This window comes from Phoenix dactylifera, chromosome 3 (assembly GCF_051530095.1).
Source record: "Phoenix dactylifera cultivar Ajwa chromosome 3, Ajwa_hap1_PhDact_Kaust_v1.1, whole genome shotgun sequence".
Classification (NCBI taxonomy): Eukaryota; Viridiplantae; Streptophyta; class Magnoliopsida; order Arecales; family Arecaceae; genus Phoenix; species Phoenix dactylifera.
Window position 1 is genome coordinate 47,801,844 of NC_143192.1, and position 25,657 is coordinate 47,827,500.

At 35.5% G+C, this 25,657-nt stretch overlaps 2 protein-coding genes across 9 annotated transcripts in view; both read right to left on the reverse strand.

The window, feature by feature from the left end:
• Positions 1 to 104: 104 nt before the first annotated feature.
• Positions 105 to 15,280, reverse strand: LOC103713587 (plasma membrane ATPase 1). Of its 3 annotated transcripts, XM_008800569.5 has the most exons (22): positions 14,881 to 15,280; positions 14,537 to 14,665; positions 13,782 to 13,901; positions 13,560 to 13,676; positions 10,939 to 11,076; positions 10,649 to 10,783; positions 9,883 to 10,062; positions 9,441 to 9,647; positions 9,196 to 9,315; positions 8,762 to 8,881; positions 8,213 to 8,335; positions 6,685 to 6,789; positions 6,439 to 6,583; positions 5,630 to 5,794; positions 5,322 to 5,560; positions 4,703 to 4,735; positions 3,493 to 3,574; positions 3,213 to 3,373; positions 2,296 to 2,508; positions 1,499 to 1,681; positions 688 to 866; positions 105 to 481 (listed from the first exon to the last, which is right to left on the reverse strand). In XM_008800569.5, the coding sequence occupies exons 2-22, from the start codon at positions 14,588 to 14,590 to the stop codon at positions 385 to 387; spliced, it is 2,916 nt and encodes a 971-aa protein (XP_008798791.4). In that variant the 5' UTR covers positions 14,591 to 14,665; positions 14,881 to 15,280; the 3' UTR covers positions 105 to 384. The 3 variants fall into 3 exon arrangements, with proteins under 3 accessions (XP_008798791.4, XP_088574849.2, XP_088574850.2); XM_088718723.2 differs by lacking the exons at positions 13,782 to 13,901; positions 14,537 to 14,665; positions 14,881 to 15,280 and having other exon boundaries at positions 10,939 to 11,008; positions 13,560 to 13,678; XM_088718724.2 differs by lacking the exons at positions 5,630 to 5,794; positions 6,439 to 6,583; positions 6,685 to 6,789; ... (9 more) ...; positions 14,537 to 14,665; positions 14,881 to 15,280 and having other exon boundaries at positions 2,296 to 2,496; positions 3,216 to 3,373; positions 5,322 to 5,576.
• A 2,683-nt stretch (positions 15,281 to 17,963) lies between these two features.
• The window catches only part of LOC103724187 (ranBP2-type zinc finger protein At1g67325-like), an 8,312-nt gene continuing 618 nt past the window's right edge, over positions 17,964 to 25,657 (reverse strand). The window contains exons 3-9 of one of the 6 annotated variants that reach the window (XR_003383092.4): positions 23,109 to 23,227; positions 21,313 to 21,529; positions 20,994 to 21,061; positions 20,826 to 20,889; positions 19,906 to 20,018; positions 18,864 to 19,079; positions 17,964 to 18,293 (exon numbers count right to left, since the gene is read on the reverse strand). Coding sequence is in view for 5 of the 6 variants with exons in the window: in XM_008815366.5 (XP_008813588.1) it covers positions 18,141 to 18,296; positions 19,906 to 20,018; positions 20,826 to 20,907; positions 20,994 to 21,061; positions 21,313 to 21,529; positions 23,109 to 23,227 (755 nt within the window). In the remaining variant the exon portion in view is untranslated. Of the gene's footprint in view, positions 18,297 to 18,863; positions 19,080 to 19,905; positions 20,019 to 20,825; positions 20,908 to 20,993; positions 21,062 to 21,312; positions 21,530 to 23,108; positions 23,228 to 25,657 lie in introns of those variants that run through there. The other 5 variants (XM_008815369.5, XM_008815367.5, XM_008815368.5 and 2 more) reach the window with 5 other exon arrangements.

The following is a 25,657-nucleotide window of genomic DNA, read 5'->3' on the forward strand; positions in this document are numbered from 1 at the left end:
TCGTTGCAATTGCAATGCAATTGTTTTGCACATGAAGTATCTTTCTCGGACGGCAAAAACAAAAAAGTTCGCAATCAGAAACATGCAAATGCACTTAGCATTCATTTGTGCATGTAAAACCATTTTTTAAGATACGTAAGGTCGCTTGCAAACTTATTTTACAACTTATGCTTATCCTAGTCTGCCAGTAGGTGCTGATGGCAAGAAGGTTTATTTTACAACTTATGGACCAATTGTCTCTGATAGGAATTGGACATTACAATTTGAATCAACGAACTCAAAATAATAATAATAATAATAATAATAATAACTACTGGAACAGATGAATCTAATGAACAAAAAGATTTAAGATGACGGGAACCTTTTAAATGTCCTTAAACACTGTCACACAGTGTAGTGATGGTTGCCGGCCTCAATGTCTAGGCCTCTAAGTCTGGCAAACGATTCCAACCTTCCTTTCAATGTATGCAGCTCCCTCAGCCTGCACAAAATCATCAATAAAATATATCAGCAAATTTGGAAAGTGTTGCCATTAGAGTGATACTTAGGCTGCAATTTGGCATGGTGAATTACGAATCAAAAACAGAAAAAAAAACTATAAAAGCATCCTTTACTGGCAGACAATAACTAAACAAGTAGGAAACTTTAATTATGCTTCATAAAGGGCCAGCATTTACTACAAACAACCTTGAAATCTCTGCACGCCTTTTAGCTTCTTCAGCCATTTGATTAATGTCCCTGAAGGTGGCCCACTCTGAAAACATTCTTGGTTCTGCAGGCTGAAGGCCATGCAGTGTTCGTTGCTCACGGGCCCATGCAGCCTCCCGAGCTTCCCGCCCAAAATCTTTCTGGCTCGTAAATGCCATCTGAGGAGATTAGTAAATCATGACATGAGATGAAAAAGGCATGAGAACATATTTAAATAAAAAAAAGGAGGCACAAAGAAGAAGGCTTTTTTTGTGTGCGTGTGCGCATGTCTAAATCAACATCTCAGCCAAGATCTGAGCTATACCGTTATCAGGGCACCAATCATTCAACATTAAGAAGATCTCGGCCCTTAATTGTCTCAGCCAATATAAACTGATATTTTCCAGGATATAAGCCAATACGATATCAACATATCGGGCGAAATTTTCTAATCTCTCTTTCACAATCTTAAGTGAACATTTTAATAATCAAGTACTAAAATTAATGGCCTAAAATGGTAATTAATGTTGACTATATTAAATATGTCGATATTAGAATATTTCAGTCCCGATAATATCAGCCAATATCTCGGTAAATCTTTGCTCTTTCCGTAAATACTCAACTTACCATCTTGGTAGATATAAACCAAAATCTTGGCTCATATCAATATGGACCATCACCCAGATGGCAAAGACATCAAGTTTTATTAACCATGGTAAAACATCTCGCTTTGAATCAAAGGGCTCTTAAGAAGTTTCATAAATATGTCATTATTACGGCAAGTATGAATTTGGAGTTGAGATCTACGGACCCTCTTGTCTAGAACCAGATTCCAGGCTTTTCCACTGAGTGCATATCGTACACCAAGTTTGACTGGATCAAGGAGCAAGTAGATAATGATGTTGTAAAGCCAAATAACCCCTGTCCAATGCCATCCGATACCTTTGATTCCAGCAAATTTCCAATTTGCATGGGCAGCTAGGATACTAGCAACCTGCAAAGATAAATGAGAAGTCAGCCTATAGAATTATTTGTATTCTTATAGAAGCTATAACACGATCATGATGTCAAAACGATGAAAAATATGTAAATTTAATTCTCCCAAGTTACGTGCACTGTCAGTTTAGGATCTTGATGCTAGATTTCTATTTCCTTTGAAGGTCCATTTCCCACCAGTATTGAAATGGTCATAAGAATCAGAGAAAATGTACAACTAGAAGTGGAAGCTTGGAGAATGGAGACCCTAAGAAAAAATTGAAGCATGCATGCATAAAATAATGAAGAGAGTTGATGGTTGGAAGGACGCCCAGCAATGGTTATTACAATATTACTAGGTCAGTGGAGGAAAGAACATAGTATAGCTTGACCACTTGCACCCTTTTCTTACGTGAAAATATTTAGATAATGCAAGAGGTGGATGTGTGTTTGCTAATGCTTCCTGGGACCACCAATGAGGTAGCATAATCTGTGAAGACAGGCCAGCGCATGAAAACTTCTGTTTAAGCAACTCTCCACCTTATATGGAGGCAATTTAACTAGTTAATTTGTCTTCACTGTTTTCAACTTCCCCCATTTACAGACTTCAATTCTTCTAATCAAATAACTCACCAGTTGAGCAATGACAAATGCAGCAACAAGAAGAAGGCCAGGTCGCTCCAAAAAAGACCAACCTCTGGAGCGTGTCACAAATATTAATGCCTGGCTAATGGTGCTCACTTGAAGGTACACCGCAGATGCCAACTTTTCTGTGTTGTCAAAGCGGACATCATTATTTGACATATTCAGTTTGTGTTTGTTGAAAGTCTTGACCTTGAAGATGTGCTGCAAAGTTACAATGAAAAATGTACAAGTGACCACACATGTGAAGTGCTGTGGGAGGAGACGCATATCAAAATTTACATACAACGTCAGCCTATTGTTAGTAGACCATAAAAAAAATGCATTCTTATCTTACATGTAAGATCTTAAATTTCTGACAACACCAGACAACAGTAATGCACCCTTTCAATAATTATGATCATTGGAGCCTAACAAAGATGGATGGAAGGTATAAGTAGTAGTAGAAATGAGCATACTAGTAATTTATACCCAGTTAACTATTAATAAAAGATGAAGTCAGAAACAGAATAATAAATATAAATCTATTAATCCTCAGAATTTAGTTTTTCCAGACTATATAAATCAAGACTGTAGGTACGAGAAACAAAAGGTTTCCTGCCCAATGAAAATAATGAGACCTGTCCTATGCAAGAGCACCATTAAATATACTTGGCATTCACTTCCCTCCACAACATCATTAGCCTCTACTTCCCTCACGAATAGAAAGTATTGCCTTACAGGAAATTTTTTATGAAAATCATTCAAGAACATGGAAGCTTGCAAGTCTTTTCTTTTACAGGCAATTGGTAACAATCACCCCAAGTTACACATTAGTTCATGTGTGAAAATATCCTATATGATTCAAAAGGGTGTCATGATCCTATATTATACCAGCTACTGCAATGAGGAACAGAATAGTGTAATACCACAAAAAATTCAGTCTCATAAGCTGCCCAGAAAAATATAACAGTGGTGAGAGCCAGATAAGCACCAATGACCACTCCAGTTGCAAATATTTCAGAAAGTTTCCAACTATCAGGAAGTGGAGATGGCTTGACACGGTCCTTGGATATAGTCATGATTGTACCTGAATATGAGATGCATGAACAATAATAAAACAAAACAGAAAGAATAGAGGTAAAAATATTTTGACATGAATAAAAAAGAATTTAGTGAGGCAGTTCGAGTGAGGATGTTGATTCTAACCATCATTAAGAAATGCAATCACAAGGACCATGAATGGAGGAAAGTTAAAACGCCAGAAGACATTCAGCAACATAAAGCCAAGCTGTTACAGAAGAATCAATCATATCAAGGAGAAATAATAGTCTAATATAGGAAAAGAATGCGCTTTGATAGCGCATGCAAACTTGCTATAACCCTCCACTATTGTCTACATCCATAATTCCCCATATGACCTATAACGCTTTCTCTTATGGGTGCACTCAAGTTGGTCACATCAGACTCAAATATGATGCAGACCCTTACCAATTGGGACAAAGGATTCAGGTTTTGGGCCCAGGCTTGACCCAAATGTGAATCTGGTCTGGTTTCAACCTAATGTGTAATAGATTCTTTTTTTCCTGAGGCCTTTTTTCTTGATTCGAATTTGCTTTGATTGTCTCATACCCACCCAGTCCATGATAACAACAACAGGTCAATATTTGGACGAGAACTTTTCCATGGATTCAAGTACGGGTTGGGATCAACTTCTACATTTCAATATGCTGTAAACCTCATTTTAAAATCCATAACATGAACAATTGAATGTGTATTTTCATTGACCAGATGACTGACTTCAGATCTCTTAATATTATGCATCAGTTATGTAATATATAAGGTTAGCATTTTTTTGTTAAAGAAAATAAATAATGCAAGAAAATTAGCAATAACAGGGAGCGCATCATAGTGTAAAGCTAATCAAAGTTGTCCTTGAACTTAATCTTGATCATCCATACACACGATGTATGCCTTTACCTTCTTTTTCCCATGGATCTCTACCTCCAGTTCTCTGATGCGACCACTGTTCTTGAGTTGATCTCACATGTGCATTGCAAATGTCTAATATTAGCTTGATTAGTATCAGAAGAACTGTGAAAGAATTCTAAGACATTTATCTGAGTGGTTGTCTTCACCATGACAATCTGCAACATAAATTACCTACCACAACCAAATTAACATTATAGAAACCTATCGACCTTTGTATCACACATCTCATATTCCCCAATTTCATGTGCATTTGCACATGCCCTTTAGTAAAAGAATTTTTATGTGCACCCATCTGCCTATCGACCTTTTATCAAATTATTCTACCCTTCTACAGTACCATAAACATGCTATAACGATATTAAAAATACAGGAAAGCTAGAGAAATTTACTAGTTGAGCAAAACAGAAAAACATAGCTTGCAGCTTACCACAATACGTATAGTTATTGACACAGCATATATCTGCATGACGAGAAAGAAAGTACAGTCATCAGTTTCTACAAATTAACAATCCATATGCACATCTAATTTTTAAACTAGGTAGAAAAGGTGGTTATGTACAAACAAGTACTGATGAAGTTTTCTTGCAAGAAATCATGATCCCAACAAATTCAGGACATGTGATTGGAGTTACTGATGTGAAATTTATAAAACAAAAATTCAAAGATAAAATTTTAGCACTGTGAGTCTGTGACCAATCACAATGATGTACAACAGAACTACAACGTAAAATGCATATAAAAGTATCAATAACTGCAAGGAACTAAAATTAACATTGGCTGATTGTATATTATCTGATGAAAGCAAATGCTAATTCATGCTACTTTCCAGTTGTTATAATTATTTTAATTTCTTGAGATTTTTCATTGAGTGAATTTCAATTTCATAAAAGGATGACCATCATAGATTGCAATGCAGCATATCAATGTCACAGTTGCCAGAACCACAAACAAAAAAAATTACAGAAAAAAAGGGGCTGGAAGCACATATGGTGGCCTCTAAGTACTACTGCACATCAGAGAGCATACAGGGTGAAACACATAATTACCGTATAGTTTTTCATTCTCTGGAAAATTGCACGGCTAGTTAAGACAGCACTGATAATCACACTCAATCCAGGCTCTGTAAGAACTATGTCAGAGGCGCTCCGAGCAGCATCTGTTGCATCTGCCACTGCAATTCCTACGTCCGCCTTTTTCAATGCAGGTGCATCATTGACTCCATCTCCAGTCATCCCACAAATATGCTTTCTGGCTTGCAGTCGCTTCACAATTTCATACTTGTGCTCTGCGGACAATAAAATCAGAAAAACATATGAAAGATTCAAAATTGTTACCAATTAAAAACAGAGTTTACCTGGGAACACCCCAGCAAAACCATCTGCCTTCTCAATTAGCTCATCAACCGGTAATACTGCAATTTCTCCATCCTTGGTCTCACCCAATAAAGATGAAGATGGGTACATGTTTGTGCCCATTCCCAGTCTCCGCCCAGTTTCCTTAGCAATTGCCAATTGATCACCTAAAAGTTTGAAAGGAAGTCAAAATAGTAAAAGAACCAGAAACAAATAGTTGCGAAAGTTAATTTTTTTAATGACTTGGCATTGAGCTCCAAACTTAAATGACATGATTCCGTGGAGACACAAGGGGCAGCATATGTAAATTTCAGAACTCCTACATGATGTCTGCTTTTGTCTCTGCTTATGGACAATCTGCTGGGCATCTTATTTCATAAATTACAGAATATTATTTTTGAAACTCTATTGCAACAACAGAAGCAGAAGCATACAAGTAGACAGGGGGGACAAGAAGTGTACTACTCAGCCATTATGGCTGCAATTCAACTAGACAATTCTAACTGATAGTCATAAAATCATTCCAACATATTTTCATAATTATCAGAAACTAACAATAGTTACACCATAAGACAAGATAAATAAAATTTAAACTTATTCTGAAAATTTTAGTTTTCACTCGCAACTATCAAATAATAGAATTTGAAGATTACTAATAGGCATTGTCGATGGTTGGGAAAAGGCTTGGTGGTTATGGTTATGGTGTATAGACTATGAATATCTTATGCAATATATTAATATGTCAATTCTAGAACCAACACATGCAAATCATAACTTGAAAATCACAGGTCTTCTCCACAGAGGTAAACACCTGTAATCATCTTGACACTCACTCCAAGGTTCAGCGCTCTGCGAATTGTTTCAGCACTATCATGACGAGGAGGATCAAACAGAGGAAGAAGGCCAATGAATTCCCAGGGCTCTCCTGGACTGTCTTTACTACCAGCAGGCACTTCCTGCATAAAAATGAGAACCAATTAGCTAGGGCATTATTTATGGTTGGAAAGAAATACTACGAATAAAGCTTAAATGAAATGAACATGAGAAGCTAAATTACCTGAAAGGCAACAGCAAGCGACCGGAGCCCTCTATCTGCAAATTTGTCAATAATTTCATGCACTTTTCTTTCAATATCTGCCTTGTTCCATGCAAGATTGAGAATCTACAAGAAAAATGAAAAAGTTTTAGCAGCGCTCGCAGGAATTAATATGCATTTTTTATTGAGTTATCTTCTGCAAACTAGTTTGTACTTGAGAATATACAGCCACCTATCATTCTGAGCCCAGTCAGGCCCACTGAAAAGGCCTCTGAATCACCATGCTAAGGATTCAAATATTCAAATGTTTGACCAGGCTCAAGCCTCCTTTCACATCCAAAGAGACTTCAGTCTGGGTAAGGGCCACTCTTGGCCAACTAGAAAGATGAATGTAGTATTAATTTCAAATCCATCCAAATTATCACCATAATTGAATCCTTTTCCCATCAAAACAGAGCAAAATCTATGTGGATAAGGCTTCATAGAAGGATTGAGCAAATTTTTGTGACCATTTATTGATATGATATCAACCCTCTAAGAATTGGTATTGAATTTGTGGCTAAGGCAAGAGAACAGACTGTCCTACAATCAAAAAGGCCAGCTGGTGGGTAGGAAGACCCCCTTTATTAGTCATATAAGCTCATGCACGAAGGAACTGTCCACAAATTCCATGCGCTTGGACATGGTCTAGATAAAGAGAAAATATTACAAGGTTTGTATAAGAAAGGGGACAAAAAGCCAACAGAATGAAACATGATCTCATGTGGCAAAATTAATGTACTGAAACAATAAAATAATAAATTACAAGCTGTTCATTTCAACTACAAGACATGCCTTGGTAACAAATATTTATATTTCCATGAACCATACTGGAAACAACTATGCATCCTAACATCTGACAATATCAAGCATATGCATGTCTATCTCACTTCCTCTATCTCTCCTCTTTCATACCACCTCCAAGACAAGCGACAAAAATCTCTGAAATCATTGGAAGTTTCTCCATAGTTCTAATTATTTTTTAATGAACTTCCATTTTTGCTGATTTTAAATTAAAAAATTTGTTTTTATGAGTTCCCTCTTATCAACTTAATAAAAAAAAAATAGTTTTTACCTGTAAATTGCAGGCTAACCATGGGAGTAGTGTAGCTATGGCAGTGCATCACCAATTAAATTGTCAGTTTAGTCAAACTAGATCGATCTTCAGTTTGACCAATAGGTAAAATTAAATCATTGATTGACTATAATAGTCATCCAATTAATTAAGTCTTGACAGATCAACTTGCTTTAATACAGCATCAGTGTGGTTGTCCACTTTTACCTTACAGAGGAAACCTACTGAAAATCTTATTACATGTATTTTCTACTGCCTTTTTAAATTGGATATCCGAAAGCTCCTTATTTTCTGATACTGAGACTAAATGGTGCTGTGCATGTATTCGTATACAAACAGATATTATATGTCCAATCAGAAAGATCTGAATTTTATATGCAGCGGTTTATCCTGCAGTGCTATCATATTAATATTAAAAGTCAAGAGAATGTATACCTGCTCTGGTGCACCTTTGCTCACCCTATGCATTTTACCAGCAGCATCCAAGTATGTAAGAGCCGTTCTCTTGTCAGTAGGGTTGAATGGAAGGAAGTGAACCTCACGAATACCCGCACGTGCCTTCAATAAATGTAAAACAAGTTCTAACAAAAGTTTGCAGAGGAAAGGTAAAAAACATTTCAAAAATATGTGAACAGCAGAAAAAAGGTCAAGAGCTTGTAGACAGCTAGTACTCAATCAGATTAGCCATATTGCATATAAAAGGAATTTTTTAATGTAAATGGTATTAGCACACATGCACATTATTTTTATTTTCCCAGAATATCCATCTTACACAAAAGATTAATACTGGGGGTGATCGGAAGAAAAAAATGCCCAAGCACATTACACTGCATCACTACTTTATATATAGAAGATATTCAGGTCCCCTACCAGGGAAAAAGAAACAAATCTACTGCTTTCATGATAGACTGTCCAGCAACTGAATGTCATAAGGTGCAAACATGACTGTCTTGCGATAAGTTTATGGAGAATTGACTCTGTTACCTCTCTTGGGTCTGATAACATAGAAACAATTGCAGAATCAATAGCATCTTGGTTCTCCAGTCTTGAAGCCCTTGCAGCCATCAAGACAACTTGATCCATGTCAACACCCTTGGTGATAACCTGCAGTGACATTTATGAGTTGACATGTGCTTCATACATACATAAATACATATAAACATACATACACACATACATACATATGGCCTGAAAGTTAAGAATTCTCCCTCTTAATACTTAAAAGACAATCAGAAATGGCATAAAAGTTAAGCCGTAGGTCGGATCATTTATTAGTTGTAAAAATATATGTTAATTTCCAAAGAATTATCTAAATATTGCTGAAGCTGTCTTTTATCAAAGAGAATTCTTTTCATATTTTGAACAAGATTATGCAAATATATGCAGAAGTATATGTTATTGATGCATAAAAAGTATACCTCAATCATATTCTTGTCAACTGTGAGCTTGTTGAGAGTTAGAGTTCCTGTTTTATCACTACATAGAACGTCCATTCCAGCCATTTCTTCAATAGCAGTCATTCTTTTTGTTATGGCACCCTGCAAAACGGAAGTAGGATAATTATGCTGAATGCTCAAATACCAGCAATCAGATGGAGAGGTTAGATTTGGCTTATTTAAGCAATAATAGTGCTAGGACATTCAAAATTCAATGGTGCACAGACCTGCTGGGACAACCGATGTGATCCAATGGCCATTGTAACAGAAAGAACTGTGGGCATGGCAATTGGAATCCCGCCAATGAGTAGCACTAGAAGATTATCAATGACAGTTCGATATTTGTCCCCATGAATACCGTACATCACAATTATATCGATGACCATTCCAACAGCTATTGAGCAGATACAAAAGTTCCCTATTGCAGTCAAAACCTGAAAAACATCAAACAATGGTTAATCTCTCGGAAGTACATGTTGATTAACAATGTTGCTTACGGTACAGTATTATTGATGCACCACTATAAATCCCAAATGAATTTAAAATTAAGGGTTAAGAATATGTTGCAAATGGAATACTCTACAAGTTGATTAGTTCATACCAACATTACCGATATCAGATCCAATCAAGCAAAACTTACAAAAGCAATATAGTTTCTAGAAACCTGACCTTTTGAAAATGGCCAACATGAGTAGTTGATTCTACAAGATGAGCTGCTTTCCCAAAGAATGTATGAACTCCAGTGGCAATTACAACTGCTTCTATTTCACCTTGCTTGCACGTCGAACCGGAGTATACTCCATCACCAGGGTTCTTAGTCACCGGTAGCGATTCTCCCGTAAGAGCAGACTGAAAAATTTATGTATTTCACTTTGTTAAATAATTAATCTCAGATCATAAAGTCACCACTCACCAGTTTACCTTCGTAAGCTAAAAACAAGACATGGCAATCTACATTGTCAACAACCGAACTGGTCACTCTTTTAAAATCAAATAGATGCATCCCATAATCCAGCCACATGCTTAAAGATCCACAAATAACCCAGTCACTTTAATGTTCATACTTAAAGGTTGTTTCGGTCAAATTTCACTGAATGAATGAACGATACTTCATTCTTGTGGAAACATTAAGGTTGCAGCATTGTGACCTAGAGGTCATGGGTTCAAAGTATGGAAACAACCTCTCAACATGAGAGGCAGAGCAACGTACATCTGACCCTCTCCAGACCCAAAAATACAGGAGACTCATGCATCAAAGCACCCTTTTTAGTAACGTCATGTTAATCAATTAATTGTTACTTTGTCCTCTATCAATGTGACTTACGATCTTCCAAGTTAAATATTCATTTCTAATTCATTATCAGTTTTCAAGAAAAAGTTATGGTAACTGACTGATTATTATTAATGAAGACCAAAATGGAACGCAACCATGTACCTGATCAATTTTCAGAGGATCTCCCTCCAGAAGACGTGCATCAGCAGGAATAATGTCGCCAAGTTTAATGCTGATTATATCACCTGGAACTAACACCGATGCATCCTCCTCACTCCATTTCTCATTACGTAAAACCTAAGGAATTCTGTAAAAGGTCAGCACAAAACATTGCTTCATATATGTATTTTTGTATGTAAATATATGTGTGTATACATATATATGCGTGTATGCATATGTACATATATGTCTATTCATCTGCCCAAGCACGTGCTTGCTGCATAAAAAAATACCTTTGCCTTTGGCGCCAACCGAGCCATAAGAGCAGCAGCTGCATTGCCAGCATTATTTTCCTCCATAAAACTAATGGTAGAATTAATAAGAAGTAAAGTCACAACGCCAATGAAATCATGGTAATCAATTTCCTTTTTCTGCAAGAAATCCATATCAGCGCATGAAACGATGATAATAAGCACTATGGCACAATTTAAGAATCCTTTATCAGATTGAACAAATAAGAAAATGTCAACTTTCAAATATCAAATTTAAGTCACTCAATAACCAATTATTCTTTGGTTAAGTTTAAAAAAAGGGGAAAACATGTTGCTTGATGACGTCTTAAAATTTACTTTTTCAAAAAATCTATTGGTGGAACAGGTGCTTTAGCCATCATTGCCATCATACCATACCATGGGCAGACTTTGATTGGCTTAGGCATACTAGTCCATCATTTGAATGCCATTGTCATTGTACGATCATGAGCATTGGCCAAATAGTCCATCATTTGAATGATACTATGCAAGGTTCGCCATGCAACCTTGAACCGCCTAGTTCAGGGCATGCCGTACCGTACCGAGGGCGGAACGGCATAGTTCCACCTCTTCGTTCAAGATACCTACAAGGGTAGGGAAGAGGGAGAATGGGAGAGAGGAAGAGGAAGAGAGAGAGAGACGGTGGAGGGAGGGAGAGGGAAAGGGAGGGAGCGGGAGAGGAAGGCAAATGGTTAGAGGATGTTGGTGGAGGGCCGAGAAGGAGCAGAAGAAGGGCTCCGCCCTTCGGTTCTCCTATTTCGTTCAAAATAAGGATCATGAAGGGGGGCCATTTTTTTTTTATTTTGAAGAAATTGAGTGAGGTCGACAACCCCCTTGTTGGTTTTGCTTAATTTCTTCAAAATAAAAAAAGGCATTGCCGACCTCACTTAATGTCTTCAAAATAAAAAATGGCCCCCATCGGGATCCTTGTTTTGAGTGAAACAGAAAAATCGGAGGATGGACCCTTCTTCTGCCCTTAGGAAACAGGGGTCCCAGAGGGCAGAGCCTCTTTTCCACCCTCTGCACTCTTCCTCGACCCTCTGTTGGCCTCCTCCAGCCATCCGCCTTCCTACATCTCTCTCCCTCCCCCCTCTTTCTCTTTTTCTCCCTCCTATTCTCCCTCTCCCCTATCCTCTCCACTATATCAGTACAGATCCGACATGGAACGGCATGGGGGCATACCAAACCATGCTGCCAGGCAACCAGTACATGCCCCGATAACGATATTGTGATCCTTGACAATATGTTTCAGCGTAACTCTATCTGTATTTTTCTAAAAGCTTCTTTAGATAAAGATGAAAATAAAGAGTCGATCATGGAAAGCAATATTTAATTGGGAATTTGTTCTTTTCAAAAAAAATATAATGTGCCTTTACAGGTTGAGGTTTAGAAAGAAGAACAAAATATATAAGCATATATAGAAAGATTATGCAAAATAGTTCATAAGCTTGTGCATGAAAAGAGAGTAGAAAGAACTAATGAAGGTTATGCAGCCTAATTAATTGTCAATATCTTCTCAGTTAAATCTTTAGATCAATTTCTCAGCTTTGCACAAATACAGAAAATGAATGGGTCAAAAGATTAAATGATCAGACCTGCTATACTAGCTGAGGAGAAATTTTTATCATAAAAAAGAGTAATGAAAAATGAAAAAAGAAAAAGACATGGACCTTAAAAACATGATAGAGAGAGATAGAGAGAATTAGGCTAGGGTGCACTCAAGTGCATTTTGCCCCAAATGCTTCCCAATAGAAATCAATTATGTGCCTTTCAAAATGAAAATTGACACCATTGAACATGATCTATGGTGCATAAGCCTAGAAAACAAAAAACATGCAGTTTCACAATCTTTTTCTCATGCATCAAATCAATGAAACATGAACAACTTTAATGAAATGATGTCATGTCTTCATTTGATATATACTATAAAAGTATCCAAATCTGACAAAATTTAATATATATGTGTGTGTGCGCGCGCGCGCGCGTGTCTGTGTTTTAAAATATGTAGATCAAGATCAGTTGTTTGCATTTGCAAATTATATAGTGTATAACATACTTTAGCCCACTAGCTATATTGCTACCATTCATTTCAAGCTCGCTTGATGCATAAGCAAAAGACCTCTAAAATAGATGATTTTTAGTCTCTAGGCATTTTGCACACCATATATTATGATCAACGGCATTGATTTTCATTCTAAGAGGTGCACCATTGATTTCCACTTGAAAGCATTTGGGTCCAAATGCACTAGAGTGCTATCTATCTATACAATATTGTATATATATAAGTGCAGTCGTCCCGAGGCAGCAGGATGTATGGTATAGGGCCCCCCATTTCCACTTCTACAGTCAATGGCTTATTCGGCACTAATTTACAATTCATTCATTCTCGGGCATAGCTGTTCACGAAACTGTGGCATGGGACATCACATGAGCAGTTCAAGACTTAAATTTTGTCGAGCTTTGCTTTAGTATAAAAGTAAGACATACATGAGAGAAAACAATTATTTAACTAGCCATAAAATTTCCTAATTAGCACATGTTCTTTTACATATTCAAAACACCAAAATTTAAAAGTTACCCTAGTTGATTTATGAATTCCTCACCTGTCCTCTTATATCTCTCCCTCCATGTGCAAGAGCAATGGCCATGATAGCTGCAGCTTCCATGACCCAAGATAATGGATTCCACATAAACCCCAAAAATTTGAGTATTTTACTTTCCTGCAAAATAATAGAAGAGAAAATTGAGGGGAAAAGGAAAGATATAAAGAACAACAGCTAAATGCAGAAGCTCGTGCTGCTACATCATTATATGCGATGCATGACCTTTTTCTCTTCAAGCTTGTTAAAACCAAATACAGCCAGCCGCTCTTGAACAGCTTCAGATGTTAGACCTTCTCTTGTGCACTTAAGGTTCTCAAAAACCTCTTCAATGGGAACATTTTCCTGAAAGAATTGTATTCCAATTTCAATAAATCATGAAATGTGAACAGCATATAGTTCATGCACTCATGATCTCAAAAAAATATAAATGAGGTGATTTTTTCAGCATTTTCATAAAGAATGTAGATATATCTACATCATTTCTTGAGATTTCTTCTTGTAAGCTATGAGATGAGATATAAGGTGCAGGGAAGGCATCGAAGGCATAAACCGAAGGAAGAGGTCAGCATTACTACTGCTCTACTAAAATTATAGAACCATGTCAGGGTTCAGTAAGATTATCATATATTGATCCTCTAAAAGGATAAGAATGGAATGTCTCTCAGAAGGGGTATAAAAATTGAAAGCCTCACCTATACAAACAACATAAGTAAGAAATAAGTAGAACTTGGAGAAATGGAGCCACATACAGTGAAGCAAGTCACCATCATGGTAAGTACTGAATTTTGAAACACATCACTAGCGTCACAAATTTTTATTACTTCTACTCAAGAAAGAACACCTTATCAGTAATAGAAATTATAGAACTAATAGATATAACGACGAAGGTGCCATCAAGTCTCGGATTTGTTTAGCAAGATGAGAATTAGCAAACAATATAGACTTGAAACACCCTATAATTATCTATGCCTACATACCAGATCAACAATTTCCTTGTTAATGGCTTCAAGTGCAGTTGATTTATCATCCATAGTTGCCCTCTGTTGGCTTCACCTGCCAGGCGATTCAAGATGAAACTATCGGCAGCGGCAACTCTCCTTGCAAACCTAACCAGAAGCAATCCAATATATTAATAGGACGCAAGAACGACTTGAAATATAAAATCCAAGGCTAAAAGATGGGACCATGAAAACCGAATGCTTTTAATGACGGAATTCTACCCAATTCCTCATCAAAAATTCCTTCTTCGCCCCAATGCACGATGAATTAGCATCTTTCCCAACAAACCATATATCCAAAACCTAAAAAAGAACATGAATACCTCCAGAAATGATGCAATCAATCTTCTTTCCTTTCTCCAAACACTAGATTCAAAATCCAAGTTCTCACCAAACAACCAATCCAGCATCCCAGCGAGCAAGGAAACAGAGGAAAAAACAAAGATTCTTTGGCGCCCACCGTCCCTTCTTGCTCCTCCTGTTCCACCAAGAAGTCGATAACGAAGGAGACGACCGAGACGAGGATTTAAAGCAGCAATGGTGAAAGGCGAGCCTTGGCATCGAATCGAGGAGGAAAAAAAAACAAGAAGAACAGATAGAAGACAGCGAAAGGAGAAGGACATTGTGATAGGGGAAAGGGCCATTTGGAAGAAGACGAAACCCTAGGCCTCTGGAGCTCCGTCCTCTCGAAGCCGATGGTGATAACGCCGTTTTGGTCTCTTCAAATCCGATCCTTTTTTTCCTTCAGTTTTTATACTCCGTTGCCACCAAGGAGGACGACGAAGACGGTTCCTCTGGTGATTCTGGTGATGCGTGTTTCTGTCGAACAGCAAACATGTTAGTAAGCTAATTGGGAGGGGACGAGTGTGAGAAACTTTTTTTTTTTGAGTTATTGAGTATGCTAGGGCGTTTGGTACGAAGTGATGAGGATCTTAAATCAGCTGCGCTCCTCAAATCCCACCCAAGCCAATGATATCCATCTTGGAGGTCGGGTATCCAAGATCACCCAGAACAATAATTTTGGACTAAAATTTGAAAATAAAATTATTCCTCAATCTAACAAAAAAAAAATACATCAATAAACCATTAATATAATATAATATTTTAAGATATATATATACATATTGTATTTATAATATATGTTATATTATAATATATTATTAATTATATTATTATCATATTATTATTGAAAGATAAATTTAAATGATAATAAAAACTTTATATTTATATAATGAAAATGTTTAATATATTACTTCTATTTTTTTATTTTTTAATCAAAATAAATATTAGTATTAAAAAATAGTATATTATAAATATCAATTAAAATATTAATTCCATAATAACAATTAATATATCTTTATATAATTAATAATTTATGGAATTAATAAGTATATTTTTATGCAATATATTATTATATATTAATATTGTATCGTGTATATATATATATATATATTTATATGATTAATAAATATATTTTATGAAATATATCGGACAATTTTAGTATTATATGATTAGTAATTTTGGATTTCCATAAAATACGAAACAGAATATTTGTAGATAATCGAAGGATCTTTATTCACTAAAACATAGTATATCGAACATGATGGTCTTAAATCATGAGAACTTAGAGCAACCCAGGATAAGGATCACTAAGATGACCAATTGGGTGACCAAATGCTACCTTAAAGTTAAATTATTAGCTACCGTACGGTCTTAGCTGATTTTTTTAATAGGCATGAAGTGTTGGTAGGGATATAGAAAAATTATCATTTTGTTTCTGAAAAATTGCTAATAAGGGTGCCACCATACATCCTCTATTGTGGCATTTATGGGTAAGTACACATGAATCACGGTATCTATGGTGCTTCCATTTGGATAACATTTTCTTATTATTAGTTACTTTGCGATTAGATTTTTTAAAATTTGATGCTATGGCATATGTGTATGGTGATCGGTTAAGTTATTCATATTACTTATAAAACAGTAGTTTGAACTTTTAAAATATTCTTTACAGAATGTCACAAGTTAATTTTGTGGTAGAAAGGTCTTTCAATTAATTTTAGAATACCTACGCTCGGAATGAAAAGAAAAAAAAAAAAGAAACCTCAAATCTCCAATCTATTGTCAGGTTATCCAAAAAATGAAAGATGTCCTTCAATCTCTAGTTCCCAAGCAAATTCAAATTATATTCTCGATCATAGCAACCCAATTTTTAATTTATTTAGACTAATATTTTATTTTATAAAATAAAGCTTACCAATAAAACCATGAATCCAAGAAATTGAAGATGAGATCTAGACACCACTTAAAAAGAATTTCCTGCAGAATAGCTGACAAAAAAATTATGACCTAGACACCACTTAATAGGATTTCTTGCAAAATACTTAGCAAAGATTTTGTTATTCCCATTCTTACAACCTTTGCGTTTTTGTATAACATCAATTTATTCTTTTTATTTGATATTTTTTATTTTGTTTATTACATTAATTTTAATTTTTACATTTATTTTTTTGATCTATTTCTTCCATGTAAGTAGCTGTGTCAGAATAACTGGTACTTGTTTGAATCCACGTGCATTTTGACCAATAGTCTTCATAAATAAACCTCTCGATCAGGCTTATCAGTCTTCACTGCAATCCCCACTTAAATGTGATTGAAAAAAGGTATAGTGTAAATGGTTGCTTAAGAAGAAGCATAGCGTAAATATGCATAGGCTAACAAATAAATTAAAGACAAACTAGTAGCTTACAGAGCTCATCCCAATCTATCCTTCTCAAGTACGTGAAATGTAGACTAGCAAAAACATTATGAAAGCCCGGACAGGGTTCTTTTCATATAACCAATATGAATTTCTCATGGATGGGACTATCTGGAAGTCAGAAATAATGATGCATGAATAATTTTGAACCTTTTCGAGCAACAATGATCTGTCAGAATAGAAGCAAATCCATGGAATAAACTAAGACTTGACAATTACATTAACGCTGATTCCATCGGACCTTGTTTTTCTTTTTGAACAGCTGGAAATATTTTCTTCTTGTAGAATAAAAGCACACGACTTTTTGCCCAGAGCGAAGCAGAGGGCTCAGCGTCACACTCGATTCTTTTCCTGAATTTGTACAATTTCAGAAGGCTCTCGAGTTTGAGTTAGAAGCAGGGTATAGTTGTCTAGGAGTCATACCTCTCTAAATACAGAGGAACTAAGTTATTGTAAGATAATATTTTTTTCAGATATTTTGCATATAGAAAAGGATGCAGAAAGTCAAGACACTTCCTCCATGAATGAGTGGACAGTGGCACAGATCTAACCATAGCGAAGATGCATCATATTCATCAACAACACCAAAACAATACAAAATGCCAATAATAGCTTCTAACAACACCAAAGCAATACAAATGCCAATAGTAACTTCAAAAATTACTGGAATATAAGTCGCAAAATGGTCCAAATTCAGCAAAAGCAACTATTAATCATCTTATGGATAACAATCTCAGACTTCACAATAACTATCTCATCGAAATCAAAAATCCTGTCCTCATTTCATTCTCAAACAACAATTAATAGCAGGATCTGGTTAAATGCCTATTTCGTTGCTGAAGGCTTCTCGTTTCCACATCCTTTCCTGTTGCAGACAGTTCGGAATGGATAGTTAAGGTTGTTGCATTTGTTACATGTCCAGCTACCTTCGGGTGCATCCGAGTAATCCTTGTTGCCAGATGCACCTCGATTAGATGCCTGCTATAAATAACAAGTGACAATAAATGGACATGGACATTAAATAAAATTTTAAAAAACAAAAGTATATATTGAATAAAAGCATAAAGACTATCATCCCTATAAGTGATACATTTTCCCCTAGTTATATGTTTCGATATAGATATTGAGTAGTCATTAGTACCCAAATAGACCCTTAGAAAGGGAACCAAGAATATAAAACTTTGAAAGCACATATGTTAGCATTGTGCAAAGGTGATATATTTAAATAGATGCATATACCTAGTACAATGACTAGAATATCACCTAAAAACTGTAAGTACTAATATAACAAAAGAAATCTGTTACCAAATAACAAATAAAAACTATTTATAGAAGGCCATTTCAGCATTCACCCCTATAATCAACTAGCCTAATGCATAGCTGACAAGCATGCATGTGTGTGTATTTCACAGAATAACTGGAATTGAAAAGGTATATAGTCATATTATTAAGGCAATACATGTCCCTCGTCTATTAATATGAGGTACATTAAGCTCTACATCTTGGTGCTCATTTCATCATATGCATATTCTTAGTATGAAAACTCACAAGGATTGTTCATATTTGACTAGACATGCAACTTGGACAGCATAAGCTAGTTCAAGGCCAACCCACGTCCATAAGAAAAAGATCTTCCACTTGCAACCAGTTATTGCAAAGTGCTAAGAGCAGAACACTTAGAATAATCTGTTAGTTTACTTGTGAAAATAGTTCTCAATGCCAACGAGAATGGCTCCTCCAAGTAAGTGAGAAGTGGAGCACATCCTACAAAAACATGATCTCATGCATCAAAAATAGCACCACGAAAAAGTTTAAATAAACCAAAAAAACTATGATAACCACAAGCCAATGAAGAAAAGGTGTTGATAATTTCATTTAAAGCAAGTTTAAGCCATTGAGCTCAATCATTCATTCTTACTACATTTTCAAGGAGTGTTTTATGTATCAATCACCTTGGCTGCTTTAAATAACTCCACATAAAGCATAAGAGGCATTTGTACCCAAAAAAAAAAAAAGCATAAGGCAATCAAGAATGTGGTGTCCAGCCATATTTTTGTTCATTAAGATATTCAAATTGTTACTTCCAATTTACACTTCAATCATGTTGAATGTATCAGCTTTGACCAAAAACTCCATCATACCAATCCGTTCCTACTTTTTATGCAAACTACATAAAGGAAACAGAATAAGTTTTAAGTGGGAGATTATCTAAATTTACCTATTTTAGTTAAGGCTCAGGTTAAGACAATCAAGGTATGAAAAGGAATACAGAAAATGGAGCTAAACTTATTGCCCACCTGATTGAGGTTATTATCTGAACCTTTTGCACTATCAATTGACACTAGCAGCCCTTACGATTGCATAAAGCAAATTTTTAATAACTTATATGAGCAATGCAACTCAGTAGATACAAGTCAGTATCCATCCTTCATAGGACATTCTAATACAGCACATATGCATGCTGCCAGGTGGGGGAGAGTAGGGTGCAGGTGGGTGGGGGTGGGGAGGGTGAAGGGCGATAGTTGAGGCATAAACATAGATTGAAACAGAAAGCCAGAGATGATAACAGGAAATAAAGAGTCACACTTACAGGAACAGGTCTTGGAGTTCCACATTTCTTCATGTTGCAAGTGGTTCTGAAGGCAAAGTTAACATTGTCACAATTGGGACAGATCCAATCACCTTCTGACAACCCATCAGGCCCTAAAAAATATTCAAACAAAAAAACCATGCCTAAATGAAAATAGAGACAAATAGATGATTGTGAGCATATGACATGCAAATTGAGGGACATAACACAACGTAAGACCTACTAACAATTATTTCAACTCTGGAATGATATTTTGAAAAGTCTTCTCTAGCCACATAAAAACAATACCACTGTGCATAGGAGAAAAGCACCAAGACACAGACATTCATATGTATGCAAATATGCGTTATGCATGTACACATACAAATATACATGTCTAATTTCCTGATCAGAAAACCAACCAATCACCACATACTCGCTTAGCACAATCCAAACCCAACCCTTTCCCCAAATTTTTGTGTCACCTACTCTTTCTCCAATCTAAACCAACAAGCCTCCACTACTCCTTCCCTATTAGAATAACAAAATATTTTAAATGAATTTATCTTGTACTCCAATAAGCAATTGCATGTCAGTTCTAACATATGTATATCACAGACAAGATTTTAAAAATATATCATGCATTGAATATTCAAATGATAATCATTAAGTAGTTAGTAAGGGTAACCAACAGAATAATATCAAATCAATGGTAAATTTAGTTTAAAAGCTTATATTTGGAGGGGGGGGGGAAAACTTTGCATGTAGTATTTAGTAAGAACTGGTATCATATAATATAACAATATACATGTATAGAACACATGTATGCAAGGACAAGTAAATCAAATTGCCTATGACCATTAAATTACTATTCAAGACAAATGAACCAAGCTAAAGAAGATTTTAAATATCTGTAACTTCAAAGATGGTTATTTTGTTACCTCCACGACGTTTTCGTGAAGCATTGTTATCAGGTAGAGCTCCTCCAGACCAAGGACTTGGGACCTTCGGAACCCAAATGGACTACAATAATCAGACAACCTTGAAGAAATTTATAGAGGAATAAGCATATAGATGCATATGTCTATGTTTTGAAAATATAAGCATACCGGTACTGGTGATCCTCGGTACCCATATCCATACCGGGCCATACTAAGGCCAGGACCGTAACCCATGCCTGCAACACCCACAAGCGTTAGCAAAAAAGCAAAATCAGATCCATGAAAGATACATCAATACATAAGCATACTAAAAGCTAATTGCACGTGCAATGAAAATGAAATAACCCCATATTCCCCTGCCCTTCCATAAAAGTCAAAAAAAATACCCACAAACACATGCACATATGTATACTGTGCCAACATTCATGTACATTTGCACATAATTTTGGGGGGAGGGGGCAAAGCAAGAGAGAGAGAGAGAGAATACCTCCCATTGGGCCAGGTGCACCATATGGAGATACAAGACCGTATGGTCCAGAAGCACTGCTTTGCTGCCCATAGTCATAACACATGCCAGCATGTGGAAGTGGAGCACCATAGACACCAGGCATTCCAAGTGGCATGGGTTGTGGTGCTCCAACACCTCCATAATAAAGAGGTGCTGGATGATCAAAAGCTCCAGGGATAGGTGTTGGCCCTATTCTCTGGTGAAACAACAAAAAGTTAGCATTGAATATTAAGCAATATCAACCTTTGATCGGATTGAACATCTACAATAACACCAGACTGAAAGCGAAGAAGACAAGAGCCAACAAGTAAGAACTCTTTTGCTCATCATGTACTTGATGCTAATATAATGAAAATGGCAGCCATTATTTAGGAAACAAGTACAACCAATTATACAAACCTATATACAAATAAATATCCAGTCATAAATGAACTAATTCTACTTTAAACCTTGGCAATGTATATAGTTGAAGATTTAATGGTGTTGATTTGACCATAACCATTCTAGTTACTGTTCCACTCACTGAGGATAGTTTTATCCTTCCAGTTTAGAATTGCTACAATCACTAAGAGATAGTGTTATTATAATCAAATACATTGGGATGTGGCTTTGCTTTGAGCTAGTATAGTAATATGTAAATTATGTCCGCAAAAGGCATCTTGTCACTAAAAACGGTTAAATAAAATTTTGGGGGAAATATAATATGGTACACAACATTTTTATTGAGAATGTGAGGGATGAATCCACCCCACATGTCTAACATCACTATCTTATGATGATGTGATAGGAAAATAATAATTGTATTAGTCCAGTACTCACGTCCACAACACTAAAACTACGCAATCCACATAAATTGCAACCTATACTGACATGCAACAGGCAATACATGGTATAAGCTACAACAATTGCACTAACTTTGATGGAGCTCAAGAGATCACTCCACCTACCACATACTGCATCAAGGCTGCTAGATCAACATCCAAAACATTTTTGTACGTGATAAATAACGTTGTAAGTTGGCAAATTGCTACCTATAGGCCATTATCTTGAAATCATTGGATATGAAGGCTTGTCGGATATAGGTATTTCACAATGTAAACAACTACTTATTTATAAAGAGTATGCTTATCCTTTTATTTCACCATAAGTGGTTAGCCTCATTAGTTTATAAGGATTATCATGGCCCAAAGCAAGGTTTGTCATACAACCCCGTGCAAACTACACCGTATTGTACCAAAAAGGTACCTATACGATAATGAGATTCAGTTTGGTATATAAGATGGACGGGTCCGTAATGGTCTAAACCGAGTGGGACCACCTTATACCGACCTTTATTGCCAATTTTGAGCAATACCATGGTTGGGAGTGAGAAAAAAGTGTTGAGAGCTAGTTTTCATACAGGGTTTGTACTGTTCCATGCCCGATCGTACCGCCAATATGTACCAGTATGGTTCTCGATTCTAATTTTACAGACCTTGGTCCAAAGCAATTAGCATGGCTATTGCTTCCACTTCTCTCTTTATCTTACTCTTGCTCTCATTTTTGTTGCCTTTTAATTTTCGAAGGTCCTAAATTCCTATCAGCTCATTCTAGAGAATTTTAGAATTCTGATAACAACTTATAGAAAATAAGCAAAATAATTACCATTCACATGCATTAGAGTTTGTGCAAGGTGCACATACTGATATACAACTCATCTTTCTCAGCAAAAGAAAAAACAATTCTTGAATTCAAAGCCATAGCAGACTAAAATGAAAGGAGCAATAGTAACTTACTGGACTTGGACTGGTTGACGGTCGAGGAGCACCACATTTTCCACGATTGCATACAGTTCTGAAACTGAAGTTCATGTTACCACATTGAGGGCATGTCCAATCTCCCTCACTCCGAGAAGCTGATGATTGTTAACGCAACATTATATAGAAATAAGACAGACAACAATAAAAACAACGATGATTAGTAGTAAATATAGTAGTCGTAATAATAGTAATAAAAGTAAAAGTAGTAGTAGTAGCAACAGCAGCAGTAGTAATAACAGTAATAATAGCAATAATAGTAATAATAGTAGTAATAATAATAGTAGTAAGAATGATAGTAGCAGTAATAATAATAATAGTTGTAATAATAGTAGTAATATAATACCGGTAGTAATATATTAGTTTAAGATGAAAAGACTAAGTATGGTCTTGATGTAGCTCCAAAATGTATTTTATTTGAAGGAAGCAAAACTACATACGGAGAACATGCACTAATGAATGGAACCATGTTACCTACACACTTATCATAATGAGGGCTGCTTCTAAGTTATATTGTTGAAAGTTAAATCTTCAACAGAAAAAAAGAATAATATACACTCCGCATGCATTATTCTTCCTTTCAACCATATGAATTGGTTACAACATTTCAGCGCCCCCTGGGGCCATGGAAGACAATCTTCATGAGAGTTACTATTTGCCATCTTCCAATCAAATGAGTGAAGAAAAAGATGCTTAGAACTGCATTCCCTTAACAAATATAGCTAGAACTTTTGGAGGCATCATTCTGGTGTAATTTTTGGAAGAAGTTTATAAAAGAATCTGGACATCCCATCCTTCAAATTTGTTCCCAAGAAGGCATTACCTTTTGTAAGTAAGCTTCATTATATAATATGTTTTACAATAGCGTTTATTGCATACATCAAAAAAAAAGTTCCTATCCTAATCTCTCTTTCTCTTTCACACACACACACAAAAAACATATACCCACTTTATCTCTCTGATATGTTTATTTGACACAAGATAATGTAGACTCACATTAATATCTAATGGTGACCTAATCTATTTTGAAACAACTTGACCTACTTTATCTTTAAATCCTATTAACATTTAATCAACCAACAAAACTATTTAAATAAAAAATAAGTTTATTTTAATTTCATTGTCTTACATTGTGAACATAGTTGGATGAAGAGAAAGCATAGAGTTTTAGATAGGGCTGAAATGGATCGGATATTAGTATATCCATATTAGTACCCATATTTTTTTATGGAAAATGAGTACCAACACGGATACGAATCCAATATTAAACATATCCATATTTTTTATAAACAAATATAGATACATGTTGAATATTAATCATGTCCATATTTTCCCTATCTGAATACATATATAAATGGGACATTATTTGAATTTAAATCAGATTTTGAGTGAAATCCAATAATGAAAACTAACATAAATGATATTGTCATAAAGGATGAGAATGAAATTCACTATCAAGATAACATGTGATGCATTAACCAAGTAATGGTCTAAGGCATAGCAACCAATAAAGGTCAAGATTACTGATCTGAATTTGTATCAAAAATATATTAGAAATTTAAAATTATTAAAATAAAATATGAAAGTACTAAAAATTTTCTATATTAAACACCACTGTTACTCTTTTATGTTTGGCATAAATAAAAGAGAATCATGAATAATATATTCTTAAACAACTTGTAAGAAAAAATTATATATTTTCATTTTTTATCAAAGAGAAAAGGATTGAATTTTTTTTTTTGAAAAAGAATTAGTTTTTAAAATATGAAATATCAGAACATATTTCAAATGACTATTTTTTATGTTATGAATGCTATCCAAACCAAATACAGAAGCAGATACAATCGCATAATATTCGACACATTTTCAGCCATAGTCTTAGATCACTTAAATATTGCAGCAGTTCAAGCTTAGAGCTTCTTAGTCTTTGTTTACACTTGATTATATACTTGTTAGTTTTAAACCAGAAGAGTATAGAAGGCTCGGATGCATATGACATAACTACATATCAAGTCTAAAAGGCATCAATACCTGAACCTTACGAATAAAACTACAATGGCTAATAATTCTCCACCTTCACCTATGCTATGCTATATATCTCGCTGAAGAAACTTCTTTCCCCTTGACTGTTCCATCATTAATAGCAATCATAAAGATAGCAGCTTCTCCTTGACCTCCATTAACTAAAAATGAACCAACAATCAACCAATATTTCACTCATCTCGAACATAAAAGTCAAAACCAGCTAAAATTATAGCCTTATGCAAGGAGGTGATTATAACTGGATCATTCCATTTTTCATTTTCCCGTTTTCATGGCAACTAGACAAAGCTGTAGCAGTTCGACCCAGGAGCTTCAAGATCTGAATCCATGCCCTTGAAATAGCAGCGAGACTTCTATTACTAAATTTCTTGGGTTAAATTTCCAACATCGAGAATCCAGCATCAAACAGATGCCGCTAAACTGATCATAAGCATCCATACACACAACCATTTGAAGTCAACTCAACGGACTTAATTAGGAAAATA

Coding starts and splice junctions, on each gene's coding strand:
- LOC103713587 (XM_008800569.5), bottom strand. CDS start 14,590: ATGGATGATAAATCAACTGCACTTGAAGCCATTAACAAGGAAATTGTT. Junction 8,336..8,761: donor TGTTATCAGACCCAAGAGAG/GTAACAGAGTCA, acceptor CATTTATTGAAG/GCACGTGCGGGTATTCGTGA. Junction 1,682..2,295: donor CATTTGTCATTGCTCAACTG/GTGAGTTATTTG, acceptor TTATCTTTGCAG/GTTGCTAGTATCCTAGCTGC.